Source organism: Chrysemys picta, chromosome 4 (genome assembly GCF_011386835.1).
Source record: "Chrysemys picta bellii isolate R12L10 chromosome 4, ASM1138683v2, whole genome shotgun sequence".
Lineage (NCBI taxonomy): Eukaryota > Metazoa > Chordata > Testudines > Emydidae > Chrysemys > Chrysemys picta.
Window position 1 is genome coordinate 6,723,811 of NC_088794.1, and position 21,817 is coordinate 6,745,627.

The 21,817-nt window shown below is 58.8% G+C and overlaps 2 protein-coding genes across 9 annotated transcripts; one reads left to right on the forward strand and one right to left on the reverse strand.

Moving 5' to 3' along the window:
- The first annotated feature begins 1,185 nt into the window (after window positions 1-1,185).
- Window positions 1,186-11,009, forward strand: LOC101949080 (prostasin-like). Of its 7 annotated transcripts, none has more exons than XR_010600908.1 (8): window positions 1,186-1,638; window positions 1,853-1,913; window positions 5,035-5,061; window positions 6,075-6,237; window positions 6,842-7,113; window positions 7,520-7,686; window positions 7,972-8,672; window positions 8,710-9,831. XR_010600908.1 is itself a non-coding variant. In XM_065594371.1 (8 exons), the coding sequence occupies exons 1-7, from the start codon at window positions 1,201-1,203 to the stop codon at window positions 8,347-8,349; spliced, it is 1,506 nt and encodes a 501-aa protein (XP_065450443.1). In that variant the 5' UTR covers window positions 1,186-1,200; the 3' UTR covers window positions 8,350-8,365; window positions 8,955-9,831. The 7 variants fall into 7 exon arrangements, 6 of the variants coding, with proteins under 6 accessions (XP_065450443.1, XP_065450442.1, XP_065450444.1 ...); XM_065594371.1 differs by having other exon boundaries at window positions 7,972-8,365; window positions 8,955-9,831; XM_065594370.1 differs by having other exon boundaries at window positions 7,972-9,831.
- Window positions 10,588-19,982, reverse strand: KAT8 (lysine acetyltransferase 8). 2 transcript variants are annotated; one of them, XM_065594369.1, is made up of 11 exons: window positions 19,558-19,970; window positions 18,500-18,574; window positions 17,875-18,050; window positions 17,612-17,665; window positions 17,337-17,501; window positions 16,966-17,055; window positions 16,431-16,571; window positions 15,946-16,039; window positions 15,503-15,653; window positions 15,013-15,167; window positions 10,588-12,094 (listed from the first exon to the last, which is right to left on the reverse strand). In XM_065594369.1, the coding sequence occupies exons 1-11, from the start codon at window positions 19,871-19,873 to the stop codon at window positions 12,030-12,032; spliced, it is 1,482 nt and encodes a 493-aa protein (XP_065450441.1). In that variant the 5' UTR covers window positions 19,874-19,970; the 3' UTR covers window positions 10,588-12,029. The 2 variants fall into 2 exon arrangements, with proteins under 2 accessions (XP_065450441.1, XP_023968473.2); XM_024112705.3 differs by lacking the exon at window positions 10,588-12,094 and adding an exon at window positions 13,682-14,513 and having other exon boundaries at window positions 19,558-19,982.
- Between the last annotated feature and the right edge of the window lie 1,835 nt (window positions 19,983-21,817).

Genomic DNA, 21,817 nt, shown 5'->3' on the forward strand with positions numbered 1-21,817 from the left:
TGTGGGCCGTCTCTTCCACAGAAACACTGTCCCCACAGCAGGACTAAGCACTTAGACCTGATTATCAGTGATTTCAGGTGCAGTGGTCACTGAACAGAACAAAAGACTCTATGGAGCCTAATCAGCTCTGTCTTTAAGCAGTGGGGAGGGACAGGTCCCCACCCTCTCGCTTGATGCCCTCAATCAGCACAGGCTGAGTGCAGTTCTACTGCCCTTTACTCATACACTAAGAACAACATTTCATCCCCCCCACCCCCAGCATTCAAGTGATTTGTAACCCAACCCCAGCCAAAATCTATCCCTTGGGCAACACCGCTCTGTTTGCTGGACACCTAGGGAGAGTAGGTGTGAATGTAAACACAATCTGGTCCCCCCCAGCGCCAGCTCATCACTAGCTGTCAGGGAGAGCTCATAGACTTTGCTTACAAATCATCATTTGAAATGACTCGGTTGGCCAACATCACCGAAATGAACGCACTGACATTGTCAGAAACAACAACAGCTGTAGAAGGAAGCTAGTCTATGTTCATACTTCTCAAACCTATGAGACTTTTTCAGATACACCTATTTGCTCATACACTGTATATGCTTTTAAAGTGTGTATTCATGTTCCAATTTCAATTCAAATTTCCAAACAGTCACTACATTGGCATGTAACTGGTTCACAAAACTGGGTTGGGGAAATTCAGGGGGGGCGTAGGGAAATCACTGGACCCCGTCCCTCCCCCTGCCCATGCAGCGGGGCCCCATCGCTGGGGTGCTGGTGAGGTGACAGGGACATGGCTCACGTGCATCAGGGCAGGAAACAATTTTTCCCTTCCGGCCCAAGAGAGTGAGTCAGCCACACGTTAATGGATCGTGAAACCAGAGTCAGGAATGTGCCCGGACTCACCGAGAGACCCTACCATAACAGAGGCGCCTGATGAGAGCCCCCACAATAACAAGGCGGCGGGTGCAGCGGAATGAGAGACCCCACAGCAATATGTGCAGTGTAATGAGAGACCCCACAGTATCACGGCAGTCTGCGCCCTGCAAGGGGAGACCCTACAATAATAGAGCAGTGTAATGAGAGACCCTACAATAACAAGGCGCTGTGTGCAATGGAATGAGAGACCCTACAATAACTGATCAACACGTGCAGTGTAAGAGGAGTCCCTACAATAACAGAGCAGGGCAAGGAGAGACCCTACAATAACAAGCATGGACAGTGCCATCAGGGACACTACAATAAAGCAGCCCGGTGTACAGTGTATAAGAGTCCCCACAATACCAGAGCCGAGTAATGAGAGACCCTACAATAACAGCGGGGGAGCGGATCCCGGCCCGGGCACAGAGCGGCCGGAGCGGGAGCGGGGCCGGGGGCGGGCCCGGGCGGGAGGTGGACCCTGCGCAGCAGGTTGGGCGGCTTCCCTGGCTCCGGGCGCCGTGAAGAGGGGAGGGAGCGAGCGCCGCGTCCCAGTGTCCCAGCCAGTGCGGAAACAGCGCACCTGCCCGCCGCCCTCCGCTCCGCACCGCCCAGCACCGCCCGCGGGACCCCGCACCGCCAGCCGCTCCGCACCGCCCTCCGCGCCGCCAGCGGGACCCCGCACCGCCAGCCGCTCCGCACCGCCCGCCCAGCACCGCCAGCGGGACCCCGCACCGCCCGCTCCGCACCGCCCTCCGCGCTGCCAGCGGGACCCCGCACCGCCCGTCCAGCACAGCCAGCGGGACCCCGCGCCGCCCGCCCAGCACCGCCAGCGGGACCCAGCACCGCCAGCGGGACCCCGCTCCGCACCGCCCTCCGCGCCGCCAGCGGAACCCCGCACCGCCAGCCGCTCCGCACCGCCCTCCGCGCCGCCAGCGGGACCCCGCGCCGCCCGCCCAGGAGATGGGGGCGCCCCTGGGGCCGCTGCTCTGCCTCCTCCTCAGCCTGGGTGAGTGCGGGCGGGGCCGCTCGACCCCTGCCCCCACCTTCCCCCTTATCTGGTTCCCCAGATCCCCCTTCTGCCTCTCCCCAGATCCCCCTTCTCTGGCTCCCCAAATCCGCCTTCTGCCTCTCCCCAAATCCCCCCTTCTCTGGTTCCCCAAATCCGCCTTCTGCCTCTCCCCAAATCCCCTCTTCTCTGGTTCCCCAGATCCCCCCTTCTGCCTCTCCCCAGATCCCCCCTTCTCTGGTTCCCCAGATCCCCCCTTCTCTGGTTCCCCAGATCCCCCTTCTTCCCCCCCCCCCTTCCTCTGTTCCTTGCTTCTCCGAGTGCCTCTGTCTGTCCCGGTTGCCCAGCGCAGGGTCCCAGCTCGCCCGCCCTGCGCGGAGCTGTGGGGCTGGGACCTGGCCGGGCCGGGCAGGGCTGGGTCTCGGAGCGCCCTTTGGTGCCCCAGGGCCATAGGCGCTGGAACTAGGGGTGCTGGTTGTGCTGCCGCACCCCCCGGCTTCAAGTGGTTTCCATTATCTACAGGGTTCAATGGCTCTCAGCACCCCCATTATACAAACTGTTCTGGGGAGGGGGGCAATATGGAGCTGAAAATCACGTGTGTGTATAAGGGGGTTATGAGTGAGTGGGTCTGTGTGATGCAGTGTGTGTGGGGTGGGTGTTTGTGATGTATGTGGTCGTGCAATGTGGTGGTGGTGTTGTGTGATGCCTGCGTTGTGTGATCCATGTGTTGCGGGATGGGGTGGTGGGTGTTCCTGTGTGTGATGCACGCGTTGTGTTACAGATGTCTGGTGATGTTGGTGTCCTGTTACAGGGCTGTGTGTGTGCGTTGTGTGGTAGGTGTGATGTGATGGACACTGTCGCTTTGGAATTAGAGTGAAAAACACCTGCCGCTTTTTTCTGGCTTGTTCTGCAGTTGCTTGGTTTGAGGATTTGTACATTCCTGCAGGGCAGGTTTCCCTGGTCCCACTTATCCAGATTTGGAGCAGGGACGGGGACGGTTAATCCTGATTTAGGAAGAGGTTTTGTCTGTCTGGAGAGGTTTGCATGAAATCCGAAGCCAGCGGGGCTCCTGGGGTCTGTTTCCAGCTGTTTGGAGGAAGTGATCTCGAATGGTTAGAGCAGGAGGGACTAGCAGCCAGGACTCCTGGGTTCTGTTCCTAGCACTGGGAGGGGAGTGAGGCCTAGTGGGTTGGAGCAGAGGGATACAGATGTAAGGCCCCCATTGCCAGACCCCCTAAGCCAGCCGGTCCCCTTTGTCTCCTTGTACAAACAGTATTTGGGAGACTGTGAAACTCCCTAAGGTTCACCTGAAACTCCCTGTAATCAGACACTGTGTGAAAGGCCCTGAAACCCAAAGCACTGCAGCAAATGGCCCATCAGCCCCTGGATTGTTGTGAGTCTTTGCTCAGCTTGGTCTGCAAGCTACAGACATGAACACCTGACCTCCCTCCCCTCCCCCAAGGAGGCTATGTCTGCTCCTAGTTCTCAATGCAGCAAGGGATAGGGCTCTAGGTGGCTCACGGGAGCAGGGAATGGGACACGGGGACTTGCCCCGCTACAGTGACTCTGATCTGGCCACAGGGTGGGGGCACTGGCTGAGTCTGGGGGGCAGAGGATGGGACACGAGGCCTTTCTTCTCTGGGGGCGCTGGCTCAGATCTGGCCCCAGGGAGGTGGGACTGGCTTGGGATGAGGAGGGATGGGGAGCAGGGAATGGGAGATGTTCCCACCGCTGAGGTATGTGAGCAAGGGTCTGCGTGAGCTTGCCCGGCCCCTGTCCTAGGGTTGCACAGAGAACTCAGCCTCTGATCTGCCCCCATGGCCACCGCTAGGCTGTGGCTCCCTGGGGTAACGGCACAGAACCTAGTCAAGGTACAGCCTGTGGGTTGGGTTGGGTCGTGTCTAATGCTGGGCCGGGCTCCCACCGCCCCTGCTAGTGCCTCTGAAGCTGGCCCGGGCTCCTCTAGAAAAGGAGGTTATGTCCCTGTGTCACGCCGAAGTAACCTGTCCCGCGGGTCTGGCTTTATATTTAGCCTCTCCGCTCAGGCTGGAGGAATGACAGGCAGCCACAAATAGCTACTGGCCCATGACTGGGTCCCAGGCTAATGCAGGTCACTTGAGGCGATACTGAATCAGAAGCGCCCTCTCTGTGGGGAGCAAAAGAGATGGGTGTATATGGCCCATCGAGCCCCTGGCTGAGGCTGGCTCTTGTGGGCCCCCTGAGAACTGGGCTGAGATCTGGCAAATTCACTTCACACAGGCCTCTGAACGGGACATCAGCGTGGGTGGTTTGAGAGCAATACGGATCCAAGCTAGCTCCCCCTAGAGGGTAAAGGCCCCATGTCCCATTCCTCATCACCTTGAGGCACTCAGTCGCTCTGCCCTGGGGCTGGATCGGGCGGGCAGAACGACTGAGCCCCGTAGAGGGGAAAGTCCCCATGTCCCGTTCCCCTGAGTCATGCAGAGCCTTGAGGAGTGAAACTCTGACAACTTGCCGACTTGCTGGAGAATCTGGAATAACGCTGGCAGACCAGGGCCCTTCCTCTGAACAGGGAGCAGTTCCCGGGAAAGGAGGTGGCGCGGGCTGGGAGACAGAGACAAGGCCAAAGGGAATAACCCTGCCAGGCTGCAGTGACGTGGCTGCCTTGGCCCAGGGGCTGGGCTGTATCACATGGGCTGGGCTGGGTAGGAGACAGCTCGGGGAAACCCAGGGGCCTTGGTGTTCCTGGCTCTGAAGGTAGCACTCTTTCCTCTGTCTGACAGGACTCCTGGGTTCTAGCCCTGGTTCTGGGAAGGGAGAGGGGTCTCTGTAGGGGTTAGAGCAGGGGGTGCTGGGAGTCAGGACTCCTGGGTTCTAGCCTGGGCTCTGGAAGGGGAGTGACATTCAGTGGGTAGAGCTTAGCTATTACTTGATAGCTGTATCAGCATCTTTATTATTGCCTACTGAGTGGGCCCTATCCTGGAAATCTGACAATCTATTCCCCCAGCAGAAATGGAGGTGCCCCTTTCAAGCCCCTCCCCCAATTACCCCTGAGCTGCTTCATTTCAGTGGCCCCGGTGCTGATGCGTGTTGTCCTGGGATGCATTCCTGATTGTGCCTCTTTTTGTCCTCCTCTGAACAGGTGTACAGGAGACCTACGGACAAGCAGGTAAAGCTCTGGCTGGGAACGCGGCCCGTACGGGCAGCCTGACGGTCGCTTTTCTCCTCCTGATCATTTCCCCCACAACCCCCCTTTCAGTCATTTATTCAGCTCGTGTCATTTTCCTTGGTGGTTATTTGTGTAGCCAGGTGTCCGCATCAATAGGGGATATTTGTGTTCAGTATAACCAGCCCCCATAGTGATGGGAGGATTTGAGCCCACCATCTCCTGAGTTTAAGGCATGAGCTGCTACCAGTGGAGATAAGGGAGCAGCTCCCTTGACTTGCACCTATTGTAGGCTCATTAACCTCATATGTAAGCCAGCCACTAAGGGAATGACGGCGCCCCCCAGAGGGGAAAGGGAATGAACATCTATCCACCCTTAGGGGTCAGGTCTACATTAAAAAGTTGGGTCAACCCAGCAACCTTGCTCAGGGATGTGAAAAATCTACCCCCCGAACGGCATATTTAAGCCGACCTAACCCCGGGTGTGGACAGCGCTGCGTCGACAGAAGAATTCTTTCATTGACCTAGCTGCTGCCTTTCGGGGAGGTGGATTAAGTACAGCGATGGGAGAGATTCTTCCATTGGTCTAGGTAGTGTCTACACCGCTGTAGCGTTTCAAGTGTAGACAAGCCCTTAGTCTGGGTTACGTTTGTGTTGGGAAGTTGTGGTGCAAATGGTCTCTCAAAACTTTTTGGATGGCATCAATTGGGTTTTCAACCAAATTCCCCCCCCCCCTTTCCCCCCGAAAGGTCTGTTCTCTACAGAAAATTTAGATGCTTTTGTGGAAAAGCTGAACAACCTAAAACCCAAAACAAACAAAAATATGTTTTGGGCCTCGTGAGGTCTGTCCCCAAATCTGAGAGAGGGGTGGGATCTAACGGATTAGAGCAGGGGGCAAGGTGGGGTGGGGAGTCAGGACTCCTGGGTTCTAGCCCAGGCTCTGAGAGGAGTGGGGTCTAGTGGTTAGAGCAAGGGGCTGTTTATGTTTCACTCACTGCTGCTCTGCTCCCCTGCAGGAACGTGTGGAAGTGTAATCATGGGACGGATTGTGGGGGGCACAGATGCACAGGCCGGGCAGTGGCCTTGGCAGGTCAGCCTGAATTTTCAGAGTGTTCATGTGTGTGGCGGCTCCCTCATTTCCCCCCAGTGGGTGATCACTGCAGCGCACTGCTTCCCACCGTAAGTAGGGCAGGGTGGGGGTGATCTGGGCTGGGCCAGGCTCTGAGCGTTACTCGGGGCGGGGGTGGGATGGGAAACTGGACTAGTCAGGAGGAGTCTGTATCTTCCATCCCTTTCTGACCCTAAACCTGTTTGATTGGGTTTCTAAGGACAGACTCCCAGCTGCCCCTACTCTAAACTGCTGGACCCCACTCCCCTACTAGAACCAGAGATAGAACCCAGGAGTCCTGACTCCCTCCCCTCCCCCCATCTCTAACCACCTAAACTCCAGTCCCAGAACGAGGATAGAATGAGAATCTAGGTGTTCTGATTCCTAGCCCCCTCCCCCCAACCCACTAGACCTCACTGAGCTCCCCGAGCCAGGGATAGAACCCAGGAGCCCTGATTCCCAGGCTCCCTCACTCTAACTCACTAGAGTCCATTCCCAATGTGTATGTGTACCACTACCCTCTATAGCACAGACTCTGCCGCCACATGGCGTGTGTCCTTGCCCCTACATTGCTGCTATCTAAGGGAGATTCCCTATTAGCTGAAGCTTTCTGCAGCCTGAGGTGCTGGCTTCTCTCCTTGCTGAGGTCCCACGTCTCTCTCCCGCACCTTACAGGGAAAACCCCATCGCCGACTATGAGGTGACGCTGGGAGCCTTCCAGCTGACCAACCTCCTGTCTAACATCACTGTGGTTGGGGTGGAGCAGGCCATCAAGAATCCCGGCTACACGGATGAGGACTCCGGCGGGGACCTTGCGCTGGTGAAATTGAAAAAGCCCGTCTCCTATACGCGTAGCATTCGCCCCATCTGCCTGCCGTCCGCTTCCGTCAGCTTCCCCAGCGGCATGAAGTGCACTGTGACTGGCTGGGGGAATGTGCTTACCTCTGGTGAGTGAAGGGTTAGTGCAGCCACCTCTGGGGCGAGGCAGCTGGGTAATGATGTCGCACATGGGGATGGCTTGCCTGGCGCTGAGATGCAGCTGTGTCTGGGTTGGGGCAGCTGGATAACAGCCGCCAACAATTTTGGAGAGGAAGGTGAATTGTGTGTTCAGTTGAAACTGCAGGGAGGATTTTTGGGTGTGTACCAGTCCCTGAGCCTTGCTCTGGGATGTGGACTCACTTCAATCCCCCTTACCCCTAAGTCTAGCTTAGAGCCTGGGCTGCTGTGGAGTGAGTCCCTTTGCCCATCCGCCCCCCCCCTCACCACAGTGCCCCCGGTGGCTCCCTTTTCCCCCACCTTACTGAGGAGTCAGCTGCCCACCCTGACTTGGCTGATTTCTTTTCCCCGATGTAGTCAGCCTGCCCAATCCCAAGACCCTGCAACAGCTGGAGGTGCCAGTGATTGGGCTGGAGACCTGCCGCTGCCTCTACAAGATGAGCGCCAACCCAACAGATCCCCACGTGATCCAGGACGACATGATGTGTGCGGGCTACGCTGAGGGCAAGAAGGACGCCTGCCAGGTGAGCGGGATGCTGGGCATCCATCTGTGCATGGCACTAAGGGTGGGGCTACTGGGAGTCAGTGCTGGGTACTATGAGCATTGGCCCAATGGTTGGGCTGTAGATTTTCCATCCCTTCTGGGCTTAGGTGCCACTCCTTGACCTTTGACCTCAAGGCCCCCACCCCCGCTCTGCCAGTCTCCACCCACCACGGCTAAGCTTTGTAGAAACCAGTCATTTGTATCCCACTTCTGCCACCAATCCCCCTCCTAATACCATTTCCCTCTCCCCACCCTGTTCTTCCAGGGTGACTCCGGGGGACCCCTCTCCTGCCGTGTGGGCAATGCCTGGCTGTTAGCTGGGGTGGTGAGCTGGGGGGACGCGTGCGGGTCCCCCAACCGGCCTGGCGTCTACACCCGTACCTCGGCCCACACAGCCTGGATTAAACAGATCATCCCGGCGGTGGAGATGAGCGACGTGCGCGTGAATCAGGAGCCAGTCTCGGAGGAGGGGCTGTGTCCCAACACCACCAGTCGGCCTGGCCCCTATGACGGCGTCCAGCCCCATCCCAGCTGGCCCCGGCCAATCTCCCCCAACCAGCCTTTGGACCACGCTACCTCCCACATCCTCACTGCCAGCCTGCTGTTCTTCTGCCTGCTACTTCACGTACTCCCTGCCCTATAGCGCCCCTGCTCTCAAGGTCAGCGCAGCATGGGACCCCACCCCCGCTAAGGCAGTCCAGGGGCGTCTTGCCCCCCTCCCAAACTCAGCAGGATGGTCCCAAGATTTCAAAGTCTTGGGTTTCCCGCCCCATCCCCTTATTGTTCCTGTTTGTTTCCTGCGTTGTGCTGCTCTGTCACGATCAGGGAATTGACGTGACTTCAGGGCACCGCGCTGGCAGCAGCCCTGTTCACGGCAACGTCCTTTCTGCCTCCGGTACTGCAGACCCCTGAGTTCCAGCAAACAGGGTCCTGCAAACCTCTCCCAAGCCTCGCTCTGGGATCGAGGCTCACGCCAACCCCTGAGCCTCACTCTGGGATCGAGGCTCACGCCAACCCCTGAGCCTCACTCTGGGACTCATGCCAACGCCTAAGCCTCGCTCTGGATTGAGATTCACGCGAGCCCCAGAGCCTCACTCTGACTCCCAGGGCCCCACTCTGTGAGAATCAGGGCCCTAGCAGTAGGCAGCTCCCCAACCCCTGTTCCCAGGCCCGGTTCTGTCACCATGACACCTCCTAGGGCAGCCTAACAAGCTCCCTATCTTCCTCTTCCCACCCTGATTTTTCCAGGGAGACTCCGGGGGACCCCTTTCCTGCCAAGTGGGTAGTGTCTGGCTGCTGGCCGGAGTGGTGAGCTGGGGGGAAGCATGTGGGGCCGCCAACCGGCCCGGAGTCTATACCCGCGCCTCAGCCCATGCTGCCTGGATCAAGGAGACCGTCCCAGATGTGGAGCTGAGTGACGTGAGCGTGGATCTGGAGCCGGTCTCTGAGGAGGGGCTGTGCTCCAGGGCAGCTGCTCATCTCCTGGCCCCCTGGCTGTTCTGCTGGGCCTTTCTGAGCCTGGTCCAGGCAGGGTAACCCTACCCCCGCCAACTCCAAGTGTAGAGATGCAAGGCGGGAAGGGGATCTTGAGGGCACGGGATCCGCCACTGTGATCATAGCAACTTGGTGGTGGATACCCCAGTAGAACTGGATTTTGCCCCCTACTTCCCCTCCCCAGAAGGCTATTTTCAGGGTGTCTGCCCGGACAGCCCTTTGACTGTGGTTGTCCCTAAAGGATTCTGGGAGGAGACAGATTGGCCCCAGAAGAGGGGTGCTCTGGGAAATGTTCCCCTCGTCCTTTTACCCACGTCACGCAGAAACAGCCGGGTTTCAGTCCCAGCATGAGTCAAGCCGACAGGATCTAATGTGACACGTCGGGCAGGAAGCTCTCGGCTTCTCAGAGTCAGCTGAACCCCCAGGGCTGGGCCGAGTGGCACCAGCAGAGCTGGTTTTTCCACCTGGGGAGAGTCACTGGGTGAGGGCAGGTTCATCACACGTGCCCAGATGTGAGCTAGGGGCTGTTAGCACATGGGGTTGTTCTAACTCAGGGGTGGGGCATGGAAGAGCTGTTTGACTCCAGAGGGAGGGTTTAATAAAGAGGGTGTTAGCCCTGTATTATGGGAAAGGCTCTGTTATTTTTTTTTTAAAGGTTTTGTGCTGTTCTAACCTCTAAACCTCACTCCCCTCCCAGAGCTGGGGCTAGAACCCCGGCATCCAAGCGCCCAGCCCCACCCCCCTCCCAGAGCTGGGGCTAGAACCCCAGCATCCAAGCGCCCAGCCCCACCCCCCTCTCAGAGCCAGGACTAGAACCCAGGAATCCAAGCGCCCAGCCCCACCCCCCTCCCAGAGGCGGAGCTAGAACCCAGGAATCCCCACTCCCCTCCCAGAGCCAGGGCTCGAACCCAGAACTCAGTTATAGGGGCCCTGCCCCACAAAGAGAAGGATGGGCCACATCTGGCTACACCTTGTTTTGCTGGCCAAGAGGTTGGGTGTTGGGAACAGTTAATCCAGGGCTGGGCAGTGCTAATACACCTGGTGAATCCGGGTTGGAGCTGGTCCAAGGAACCTGCTGGCAGGGTCAGGGAGAGGCGCCTCAGTGGGGAGGCACATGCACTGATCTGGCTGGGTGCGGGGAGGTCTTAACTCTTAGGGGAGTGGCTGGTGCAGTGATGGGATGGCTGAATACAGCCTGGAATGAACTTCTGTGCTTCCCACGGGCCAGGATCCCTCTCCCCCAAGGGTGTTCTCCCCACCCTGTGCACCTACCAGGATCCCCTCCCCCACCCCATGCCATCTGCACCCCCCTGCCTGGGCAATCCTGCTAAAGTGTGCACCATACCCTGTGACACCAGTTCCAGGCAGGCTTCCTGACAGCCACGGGTTGTTCAGACTTTTCCTTTTTATTTATGAAAAATACACGCTTCTTAAAACAGAAAAAAATACACCTGTAGGCAGTGAGCAGGAGTGCAGGGAAGCCGTGGGGACTGGCTTGGGGGCGGTCTGCACCAACCCTTCCCGCACGCTCCAGCCCCCTCGGCAGCAACGCTTACTTGCACCTCCAGCTGGTGGAGCCAGCCTAGGGATTGGAGGAGTGTGAGATCAGTGCTGAGGTTAGAGCCCTGAGACAGTAGCTGCTGTTTATCCCTGGCCCAGGGCACCACATGCCTCCGCCCCATGCAGCGCTTGGCTGCTGAATTGAGACCAGCCAAACTCAGCAGACATCCCCACGGCCCTGCTTTTCCTCCAGTCCCTTGCGGGGAGGCCATGATGTCTGGAATAGGCGATCAGGGAGGGATCCCAGCAGTGGAGGTGGAAAAAGAGAACTGGGACAGGGCAGGAGGGGCATGGGGAGCCCTGGCCTAAGGAGTGCAGGCCAAAGGGGGGCAGGTCAGGGGGGGGAAGAACCCCAGCAGCAGGTTGGCAGCCGGGGCGTGAAAGGTTCCGGAGGGGACCCAGCTGAGATCCTAGTGGGGAGATGCCCACATGAAGGAGGCCCACCAGAAGGGGCATCGTCAGAGCCAGAATGGGCTCTACCTGCAGCAGCTGGGGCATGTCGGTGGCATGTGTGGGTGGGGTGGTAAGTCCAGGCTACGGGGTTCTGCCCCCCGCTCAGAGACCCCAGCTCAAGGGAGGAGGTGCACAGCGCCAAAGCGGACTGTAGGTTAGAAGGGAATCTCACACTGCCTCTGGCCTGGTCCATGGCATGCGTGACAGATCCAGTCTCTCTGCGCAGCTCTCCCAGGACCTTCCCCCAGTGCTGCTTCCCCATATTGCCAGCCATGGAGATCAACTGGACAAGGAGTGTTTGCCCAGCAGAGAACACCCGGTGCCATGCTGTCCTGTTAACTCATTAGCACCCCTGGGCATCTCTCCCCCCTTTCCTGCCAGCTGAGTAACTCCTCCTGCCCCAGACTCAGCTGCTGCTGCTGCCCACCAGAGCCTCTGAAGCAGCCTGCACCCCCACTTCCTCCCTTCACCCCCCCGACAAATTAGCCAGCCCACCAAGGTGATGTTGACCGGCGTGCAGCATGCAACTGACTAGCTGGACAGCTGACCCTGGGCGTGGTGTGGGGAACCCCCTTTTCTAGTGCTGTTAGGGAGGGCAAAGCTCACCTATGGGCCTATTCTGCCGTGCAACGCTCACGGGGAATGAGATGCGACAGGACAGGACCCCAGCCCTGCTGAATCGGCGCTGGCCTAATGAACGCCCCACAGCCGGCTGGGGCGCCCCGTCCGCCCAGCTGAAGGTTTGTTCTGGTGCTCTGTGGTCAGGCGGGGTGCAGCCCAGATCCTCATGCAACAGAGGGGGATCCCACCGTTCCTTCACTTCTTGGAGATCTTGGCCTGCTTGTGTTTGGGGGGTGCCCACTTGAGACAGATGGAATCCACTGAGGAGGGAAAAAGGGGAGGGGGCAAGTTTGACAGAATCTAGGAACATCCCCACCCTCCATTGCTCTCAGGCCAGAAGGACCCAATCAGACCATCGTCTGACCCCCGCTCTAGCACCAGCCAGAAACTCTCAGCCCGTTACCCCTGTGTCAAACCCAGTGACTAAAGCACCCTCAAGAAAAGGCCCCAGTGTGGACTGGAAGCCATTAAGGGACAGACATTTCAGCATTGCCCTGAGGAGTTTATGGAGGGGATGGCATGACACGACTGCCTACAATGGCATGTCGCTGATCTGCGACTGCTAGCAGCAAATATCCCCAACGGCCGGTGACGGGACACTACATGGGAAGGTCTCTGGTTTACTACAGAGAATTCTTTCTGCCTGGTGGGTCTCACCCACATGCTCAGGATCTAACGAATCGTCATATTTGGGGTCGGGAAGGAATTTCCCCCCAGGTCAGATTGGCAAAGACCTGGAGGTTTTCGCCTTCCTCTGCAGCATGGGGCACAGGTCACTTGCTGGTTTAAACTAGTGTTAATGGTGGATTCTGTGTCACTTGAAGTCTTTAATCCCCGATTTGAAGACATCAGTAACTCAGCCAGAGGTTAGGGGACAATTACAGGAGTGGGTGGGCGAGGTCCTGTGGCCTGCAATTTGCAGGTCAGACTAGATCAGGATGGTCCCTTCTGCCTTAAAGTCTGTAAGTTTGTTCCAAGGGCTGATACCTGCACTGTTAAAAACTGGTTCCTTATTTCTAATTGGAATGTGTCTGGTTTTAACTCGCAGCCCTTGGTTCTTGTTCTGCCTTTCTCCACTAGATTAACGAGCCCGTAAGCATCTGGCATTTTCTCCCCCCGGAGGTACTTTTACACCAGGATCAAGTCACCGCTCAGTCTTCTTTTGATCATAGAATATCAGGGTTGGAAGGGACCTCAGGAGGTCATCTAGTCTAACCCCCTGCTCAAAGCAGGACCAATCCCCAACTAAGTCATTCCAGCCAGGACTTTGTCAAGCCTGACCTTAAAATCCTCTAAGGAAGGAGATTCCACCAACTCCTTAGGTAACCCATTTCAGCGCTTCACCACCCTTCTAGTGAAAAAGTGTTTCCTAATACCCAACCTAAACCTTCCCCAGTGCAACTTGAGACCATTGCTCCTTGTTCTGTAATCTGCTACCACTGAGAACAGTCCAGATCCATCCTCTTTGGAACACTCCTTCAGGTAGTTGAAAGCAGCTATCAAATCCCCCCTCATTCTTCTCTTCTGCAGACTAAACAAGCCCAGTTCCTTCAGCCTCTCCTCATAAGTCATGTGCTCCAGCCCCCTAATCATTTTTGTTGCCCTCCGCTGGACTCTTTCCAATTTTTCCACATCCTTCTTGTAGTGTGGGGCCCAAAACTGGACACAGTATTCCAGATGAGGCCTCACCAATGTCGAATAGAGGGGAATGATCACTTCCCTCGATCTGCTGGCAATGCCCCTACTTATACAGCCCAAAATGCCGTTAGCCTTCTTGGCAACAAAGGCACACTGTTGACTCATATCCAGCTTCTCGTCCACTGTAACCCCTAGGTCATTTTCTGCAGAACTGTTGCCTAGCCACTCGGTCCCTAGTCTGTGGCAGTGCATGGGATTCTTCCGTCCTAAGTGCAGGACTCTGCACTTGTCCTTGTTGAACCTCATTAGATTTCTTTTGGCCCAATCCTCTAATTTGTCCAGATCCCTCTGTATCCTATCCCTACCCTCCAGCGTATCTACTGCTCCTCCCAGTTTAGTGTCATCTGCAAACTTGCTGATGGTGCAGTCCAAGCTAAACAGATCACGCTCCTTATGCCTCTCACTTTCTCCACCCCACCAATCAGTTTTGGGCTCTTTAAAGGCTGCTACAGGGAAGTGCTGGACTCTCATTAAGGCTGCTGTATAAATGCACTTCAAGTAGAAGTTTATTCCGGTGATTTTATGAAGCGCCCCCGCAATATTCTCTCTATAAACCCTCCACCAGTTACTGCAGGGAAGCAGACTGCACCCGTGGGAAAGCAGTCTGTTGGAACAGAGGAAACACGCACGCAGAGCTGAGCTCTGGGGTCAGGGAGCTGCGTAACAGCAACACTGCAGGGGCACGGTTCACCCGGCACTGAAATGCAGCCAGCTCTGGCGTGGCAGATGTTACAGCCGCTCAGCAACACTTCAATGGCATTCGAGGATTCCAGGGTAATCAGTGTCTCCCGGCCAGTTTCCAAGCCACATTCATCCTCTTCTTCCTCCTTCAATCCCAGCTTGTCATTTCAAGCCCGGAGGTAGCTGGGTGAGCTGTGCAGCGTTGCTGTTAGCCAGCACGTCCCACCCCAGAGCGGTCACATTTCAGTGAGGGGTGCGCGATCCCTGCATTTGCAGCTGGTGGAGAGCTTGGAGCTTTCCCTGGGAGAGAGGGAAGCAGGGAGCTGGCTCGCTGAGAGTGCCTGTTTCCCAGCCTCTGGTTACATAACCCAATGCGCCCGTCACCTGCCCTTGGGAATACAATGTCCTGCTTCAGAGAAACCAGACACCTGAACGCAGCCAAGGAATGTTCAATGGGGTGTGTATACGCCGGCCTCTAACAGGGCCGTATTGTCTTTGGGCTTAATGCTGCTTCGCTGCTCTCTGAGTCTACGCAAGCCGAGCAGAAACACATCAGGGACCTCAACAGCCTTTGCAAATGGGGCAATGTTTCCTCCAGGGGAAAGGCCCTGTGTCCCATTCCCCACCCCCAAAAGCCAACCAGTCCCCCCAAGCTTGGGGCCGCATCAGAGCTGGTGCCCCCTAGTGGGGGAAGGCTCCGTGTCCCATTCCCCAGCCAGTCCCCCGCCCTCGGGCGGGATCAGAGCCAGCCCCGCCCCGCAGAGGGGAGAGGCCCCAGGTCCCATTCCCTGCCCAGTACCTGTGATGGGAGGCTTCTTGTACTGGGCGCTCTTCAGATGCTCCTCCACCAGCTTGGGCGTGACACAGATGACGTGCTGCCCCTTCCAATACTTCACCATGTTGAGGGACTGTAGCGTGCTGATGATGTCGTTCTGAGTGATGCTGGTCATCTGGCTGCACGAGAAAGGGGGGCAGAGGCATTGGCAGCACCCACGGCCTGCACCAGGGTGGGGCTGAGTGCTAAGCAGAGAGGGCTGGTTCAAGGCTTGGATGGGAGACCAAAGCTGTGGGTGTGGGGTTCAGTCAGGGGTCTGAGCCCCTCGCAGGCAGAGCTGTCCCCAGTGCAGCTCTAGGGGGCGCTGCAGAGAGTGGGGCAGGGGCTCAGCAGGGGGCGCTCTCCCCTCACAGCCAGTGCTGGCCCCAGTGCGGCACTAAAGGGCTCAACGGGGGGTGCTCTCCAATCCAGGTCCCGGGTGCAGTCTGCCCCCCAGCCCCGCTCCCTCGCTCACCTGAGGTCTTTAATGGACAGGGTCCCTCGGAAGTCCCGCAGGATCTCCAGCAGCACCCAGGACCAGTAGCTCCGGTAGCTCAGCTTGCCCAGGTCCGAGAGGGGCTTCTCTGGGGAGCCCACCGTGCTTTCCAGCTTAGACAGCTCATAGCCTACGGGCATGAAGAAGGGGGTGGGGAGAGATCAGAGCCCCCAGCCTGGGCGTGCGGGGACCCTACGCCATTCCCCTCCGGGAACTGTGTGTGCAATGAGGTTGGGGGGAAAGGGGCGTCTCAGGACAGAAATCATCCCCACCCTGTGCTGCTGGGATCTCCTATAGGGGGCAGTAGGGAGTTCATTCCCTGGCTGCCCAAGAGGGAAGCCGGTTACTCCCGTCTGAGAATGTACCAACTCCTTGCACACATGGCAGATAGCACAACAAAGGCAGACACCAGGGCTACTCACTGAAAGCGATGAGAAACTTCCCATAGCCCCGTCTTTGGTAGGGGGGCAGGGTGAGGATACAGGCCACGTTGTTCCCATCTGGAGACTCCTTCTCCTGAACACAAAGAATGCACAGACACTGGGTTACCGCAGAGCCTCAGGGAGTGGGGGAGGACAGGGCAGCGTACCGAGGGGGGGAGAGAGAGGCTGGGCACAGAAAGGGGAAACCAGCGTTCCACTGGCTCAGAAATGACTCACATCTGTCCAAAATCGCTGCAGAATGGGGGAGGACTGGTGCAAACTGACAAAAGGTTGTTCCGATTCCCAATCCGTTGTTCTATCCCATCCCAGAACTGGGGTTAGAACCCAGGAGCCCTGGCTCCCAGCCCTCCTGCTCTAACCCACTAGACTCCACTTCCCTGCCTGAGCTGGGGAAAGAAACCAGAAAGAACCCAGCTCCCAGCCCTGAGATTGCCGGCCTCTCAGCGTGGGCTCCAGGCCGTTACCTTGGAGAAGTAGCCGACGATGTGGGCGCCCTGCCTGTCGACCTCGGTGAGGATGTAGAAAACAAAGGGCTCAACATCAAAGTAGAGGGTCTTGTGGTCTAGGAAGAGCTTGGCCAGGAGACACAGGTTCTGGCAGTAAATCTGAGCAGGGGCGAGAAAAGCAGCCATCAGATAGCACAGGACTCGCCCAGCTTGGGGCACCACAAACAAGCAGCGAGCCACAGGGAAGGAGTGGGAGCCCAAAACGGGGGAGCCCTGGGGAGCAGACCACTGGGGACAATCCTGTCCTGGGTAGGGATGGGTTAGGTGGGCCTGATGGAGCGACTCCATCTCTGCTGGGGAACAGAATGTCAGGGGTGCTCCTGCCCCAGGTGGGGACAGGCTAGACAGGCCTAGATGGGGAGTTCTGATCTACAGCCCTGCAGCCTTTGTTTGGACAGAGACGTGCCGGGCTCCTCAGAGGAGGACAAAGGCACCGTGGTAGCAGGGAATTCCCCAGTGGCCACACATGGGATGGCCAGAAGCACCGCCTCACCTTGTGATCTTTACCATCCACTTCATAGACAGAGATGTTGTTCTTCCTGTAGATCTCCTTCCCTGGGGGCTGTCTCCACTGGCACTGGCCCTGAGACGGAGAAACTCTCAGACGCTGGCCAAACCAACACAGTACTGCCAGTGCCCCTCAATCCCGACACGCTGCCCCCTGCTAGCCCAGCCCTAGGGTTAGTTCCCCCACCCAAAGCTCTGCCAGGGCCCCTCAATCCCAACCCCCTGCCTACTCTCCCAGCCCTGGGCCTCCGCTGCCCCTGCCCCCAACAGATATCCATTGCCCCTCAACTCCAACCCACTGCCCTGGGCTCCCCACCTCCACAGCTCCGACAATACTTGGTCTTGGTCCTTACTTACTAGGTGGAACCTGTAGCTCTTCTCGAACTTCATGTATTTCAGGCAGTACTCGCAGATCCACAGTTTGGGCTGCTTCCCATAATCCTCCGGGAAGGGTGAGAAATACCAGGCGTCGATCTCATAGTGGCCGATGTGGATCTTATCTACGTATTTCACCTTGGTGATCTGGGAGTGCGGAGAGGGAGGGAGGACACTCTAGGTTAGCGATCAGAGCAAGGAGACAGAGTCCCAATCATTTAGATGCCAAACCACGCCAATGCCCCAGGGGCACTCACCGCCTCATGCTCCTTCTCCAGGGCAGCTGTGGTGGGATCCATCTCTGCGTAGGTCTGTGGGAAAACAGCAGAGTATCAGGCAACTTCCAGTGCTGTAACACAGACTTTAGTTGAGTCCTCACTGAACCTTCCACCCCAGCCCCTGCAGCACAGCGCCCCCTAGCACCGCACAGGGTATAGGGGCCAGCCCTGACTGCAAGAGCACTCCTTACTGAGCCCCCCAACTCCGATCCCTGGCACACAGCATCCCCGGATGTATTTACCTTCTGAACATGGTTGATCTCGTCATGTTTGCGCTTCTGGTTGCGGGTGATCTTACGCTCGGGTTGCTCTGACAGCTCGTTCATGTACTGGTCCGTGTTTTTCTGCACCGCATCTTTGACTGTCTTGGTGAGGGCCAGCCGGTTCTTATCTACCCACTCATCCAGGCGCCTGTTGACTGTGGTTAGGATGGGACAGGATGGAACCTTGAACAAGTCTACCCAGCCTCACTCTGTAGAGTGACTTTCTCACTATATCCCCAAACACTCAACATCTGGTCACTGGAACCAAGAAGTCCTGATCCCCAGGTGTTTTAGCCCTCTAGAAACCACACCCCTCCCAAAGCCAGGCAAGGTAGACATACCCTTAGTTATCAGGTGCTACAGAAGGGCAAAGTCCTCTTTGCCTCAAGGAAATCCTGTAATGGGGAGTTCTGCAGGCTAATTCTCCATCAGCTTGGGGGGTATGTGTGAGAAACTCATTTTAAAGGTGAAAATGAGGCAGTTACTGAACATAAACTACGGTGGGAAAGGAATGAACACCACCACAATCCTAGGCACTAAGCCTAATAAATAGCCACCTACATGAATCCCTCTCCCCAGGAACAGAACCCAGGGCTGCACTCACATCCGGCATAGTGTACGTAGTATTCCTCCCGAGCCTCCTGCTCGTTGAGTCGTGACTGGATTACCTCAGCCGAGTCTGCAAGGCAATCACCAGGTTAGTGCCAGCCTAGATGCTTGTGGGGAGCAGGAACAGGTTAGGTGCAATGCCCTGGAAAACGATAACCCCATTCAGCAAAGTGTTTGGTTATCCTTTTGCGAAGGGCATGTCCCCCTGGGGGGGTGGGAGGGAAGAGCATTCTTTCCCCCACCAGGAGATTGGTCCTGCTTTGGGCAAGGGGTTGGACTAGATACCTTCTGAGGTCCCTTCCAACCCTGATAGTCTATGATTCTTACTGCGGAACAAGAGCGTCCACCCACGGAGCTAGCATGAAATAACGTCTGTCCTTTAAATTTACACTCTGGCTTATTTTGCAATAGCTTCCCCACAAAATCTCTGTGCAGACAGGTCCTAAATCTCACAACTGCTTGAAGCAGGGGAAGTTTAACGTCAGTTTATACTGGTGTAGTGAAGCAGAGGTGGGTCTGGGATGCACTGTGGGGAAGGCCTTATGCCAGGTCCTGTGGGCACACGGTTGGGTACAGGGGGTGGGAAGGGCTGATGGCAGGTGGTACTGGGGAACAGAGACATCAGCGAGAGGTATCACAAGAGGAGCTGGTCTCTCACCCCAGGTCCCCTCTGTGCGCCAGCACAGGGGCGGGGAGAGCTAGAGGATGAAGGGGGAGGGTTGGAGGTCCCGGCTTGTGGTTCTGTATTGGAACACGGGTTACGGTGATGGGGGCTCTCTCGGGCCAGGCCTCGTCCACACACACCCCCCCCCCAGAGATGGGAGGGGGGAGGGGCTCACGGCAGGGGCCGTAACCAGGGCGGGGTCTGGGGGCCCAGGCTGGAGGATCGCAACGGGGAGGGGGTTGCGAGGGGGGGTCGGGGGTTGCGAGGGGGTCGCGGGGGGGGGGCCGCGCCGCGGGAGGGGGTTGCGGGGAGGGTTCGAGGGCTCGCGCCGCGGGGGGGGGGTCAAGCCGCGGGGGGGGGCGGGGTCAGAGGGGGGGCGGGTCTCTCACGCCAGGTCCCGTCCGCCCGCCGGCACAGGTAGGTCTCCCCGATCTCCACGGTGACCTCGGCCTCGCGGAGCGGCCCCGGGCTCGGGGGCCGGGGCCGGGCCGCTCCCCGCCCGTCGGCCTCTCGCTCCTCCTCGCCGCCCGCCCCGCGCAGCGGGTCCGGCCCGGGGGAGCTCCCGCCACCACCACCTGCCCCGCCCGGCTCCGCCGCCATGACAGGCCGGAACTGCGTCACCGGAAGTGGCTCAGGACAACAAACCCTCCCCCCCCCCAAGAACCTGCGCGTGGCGGGCGCCCGGAGGTGACGTCCCGCCCGCATCACGTGACCACGGCAGCCTGGGGGGGGGAGAGGTGCCTGGGAGGGGCCCTAGTATCCCATCATGCCCCGCGCCCCCTCTGCCGTATCCCTGCGTCCCCCAGAATCCCAGCGTGCACCGCGCCCCATCCCTACAGCCCCCACTATCCCAGCGTGCACCGCGCCCCATCCCTGACCCCCTGTGCCTGCGTGCGCTGCGCCCCATCCCTACAGCCCCAACTATCCCAGCGTGCACCGCGCCCCATCCCTACAGCCCCAACTATCCCAGCATGCACCGCGCCCCATCCCTACAGCCCCAACTATCCCAGCATGCACCGCGCCCCATCCCTACAGCCCCAACTATCCCAGCGTGCACCGCGCCCCATCCCTGACCCCCTGTGCCTGCGTGCGCTGCGCCCCATCCCTACAGCCCCCACTATCCCAGCGTGCACCGCGCCCCATCCCTGACCCCCTGTGCCTGCGTGCGCTGCGCCCCATCCCTACAGCCCCAACTATCCCAGCGTGCACCGCGCCCCATCCCTGACCCCATGTGCCTGCGTACTCTGCGCCCCATCCCTACAGCCCCCACTATCCCAGCGTGCACCGCGCCCCATCCCTGACCCCCTGTGCCTGCGTGCACCGCGCCCCATCCCTACAGCCCCAACTATCCCAGCGTGCACCGCGCCCCATCCCTACAGCCCCCACTATCCCAGCGTGCACCGCGCCCCATCCCTGACCCCATGTGCCTGCGTACTCTGCGCCCCATCCCTACAGCCCCCACTATCCCAGCGTGCACCGCGCCCCATCCCTGACCCCCTGTGCCTGCGTACACCGCGCCCCATCCCTACAGCCCCAACTATCCCAGCGTGCACCGCGCCCCATCCCTACAGCCCCCACTATCCCAGCGTGCACCGCGCCCCATCCCTGACCCCATGTGCCTGCGTACTCTGCGCCCCATCCCTACAGCCCCCACTATCCCAGCGTGCACCGCGCCCCATCCCTGACCCCCTGTGCCTGCGTACTCTGTGCCCCATCCCTACAGCCCCCACTATCCCAGCGTGCACCGCGCCCCATCCCTGACCCCCTGTGCCTGCGTGCACCGCGCCCCATCCCTACAGCCCCAACTATCCCAGCGTGCACCGCGCCCCATCCCTACAGCCCCCACTATCCCAGCATGCACCGCGCCCCATCCCTACAGCCCCCACTATCCCAGCGTGCACCGCGCCCCATCCCTGACCCCCTGTGCCTGCGTGCACCGCGCCCCATCCCTACAGCCCCAACTATCCCAGCGTGCACCGCGCCCCATCCCTGACCCCATGTGCCTGCGTACTCTGCGCCCCATCCCTACAGCCCCCACTATCCCAGCGTGCACCGCGCCCCATCCCTACAGCCCCCACTATCCCAGCGTGCACCGCGCCCCATCCCTGACCCCCTGTGCCTGCGTGCTCTGCGCCCCACCCCTACAGCCCCCACTATCCCAGCGTGCACCGCGCCCCATCCCTACAGCCCCACTATCCCAGCGTGCACCGCGCCCCATCCCTACAGCCCCCACTATCCCAGCATGCTCCGCACCCCAGCTCCCCAGCTCCATGCGTCCCAGTGTGTATCATACCCCGCCCCCACCCCGATATCCCATAGGGTTGTCAATTTTCTAATCCCACAAAAGTGAACACCCTAGCCCTGCCCCTTTCCCGAGGCCACAACTTCTGCCCCACCCCTTTCCCGAGGCCCTGCCCCCTCCCCGCTCACTACATTCCCCCTCCCTCGGTGGCTCGCTCTCCCTCATCCTCTCTCACTTTCACTGGGTTGGGCTTTCAGGGAGTATGGGCTCTGGGTTGGAGTGCGGGAGGGGGTGAGGGTAACTGGGGGTGTGGGCTTGGGGATGGGGCCAGAAATGAGGGGCGCGGGAGAGGGTTCCAGGCTGGGGCAGGGGATTGGGGTGCAGGAGGGGGTGAGGGCTCCGTCTGG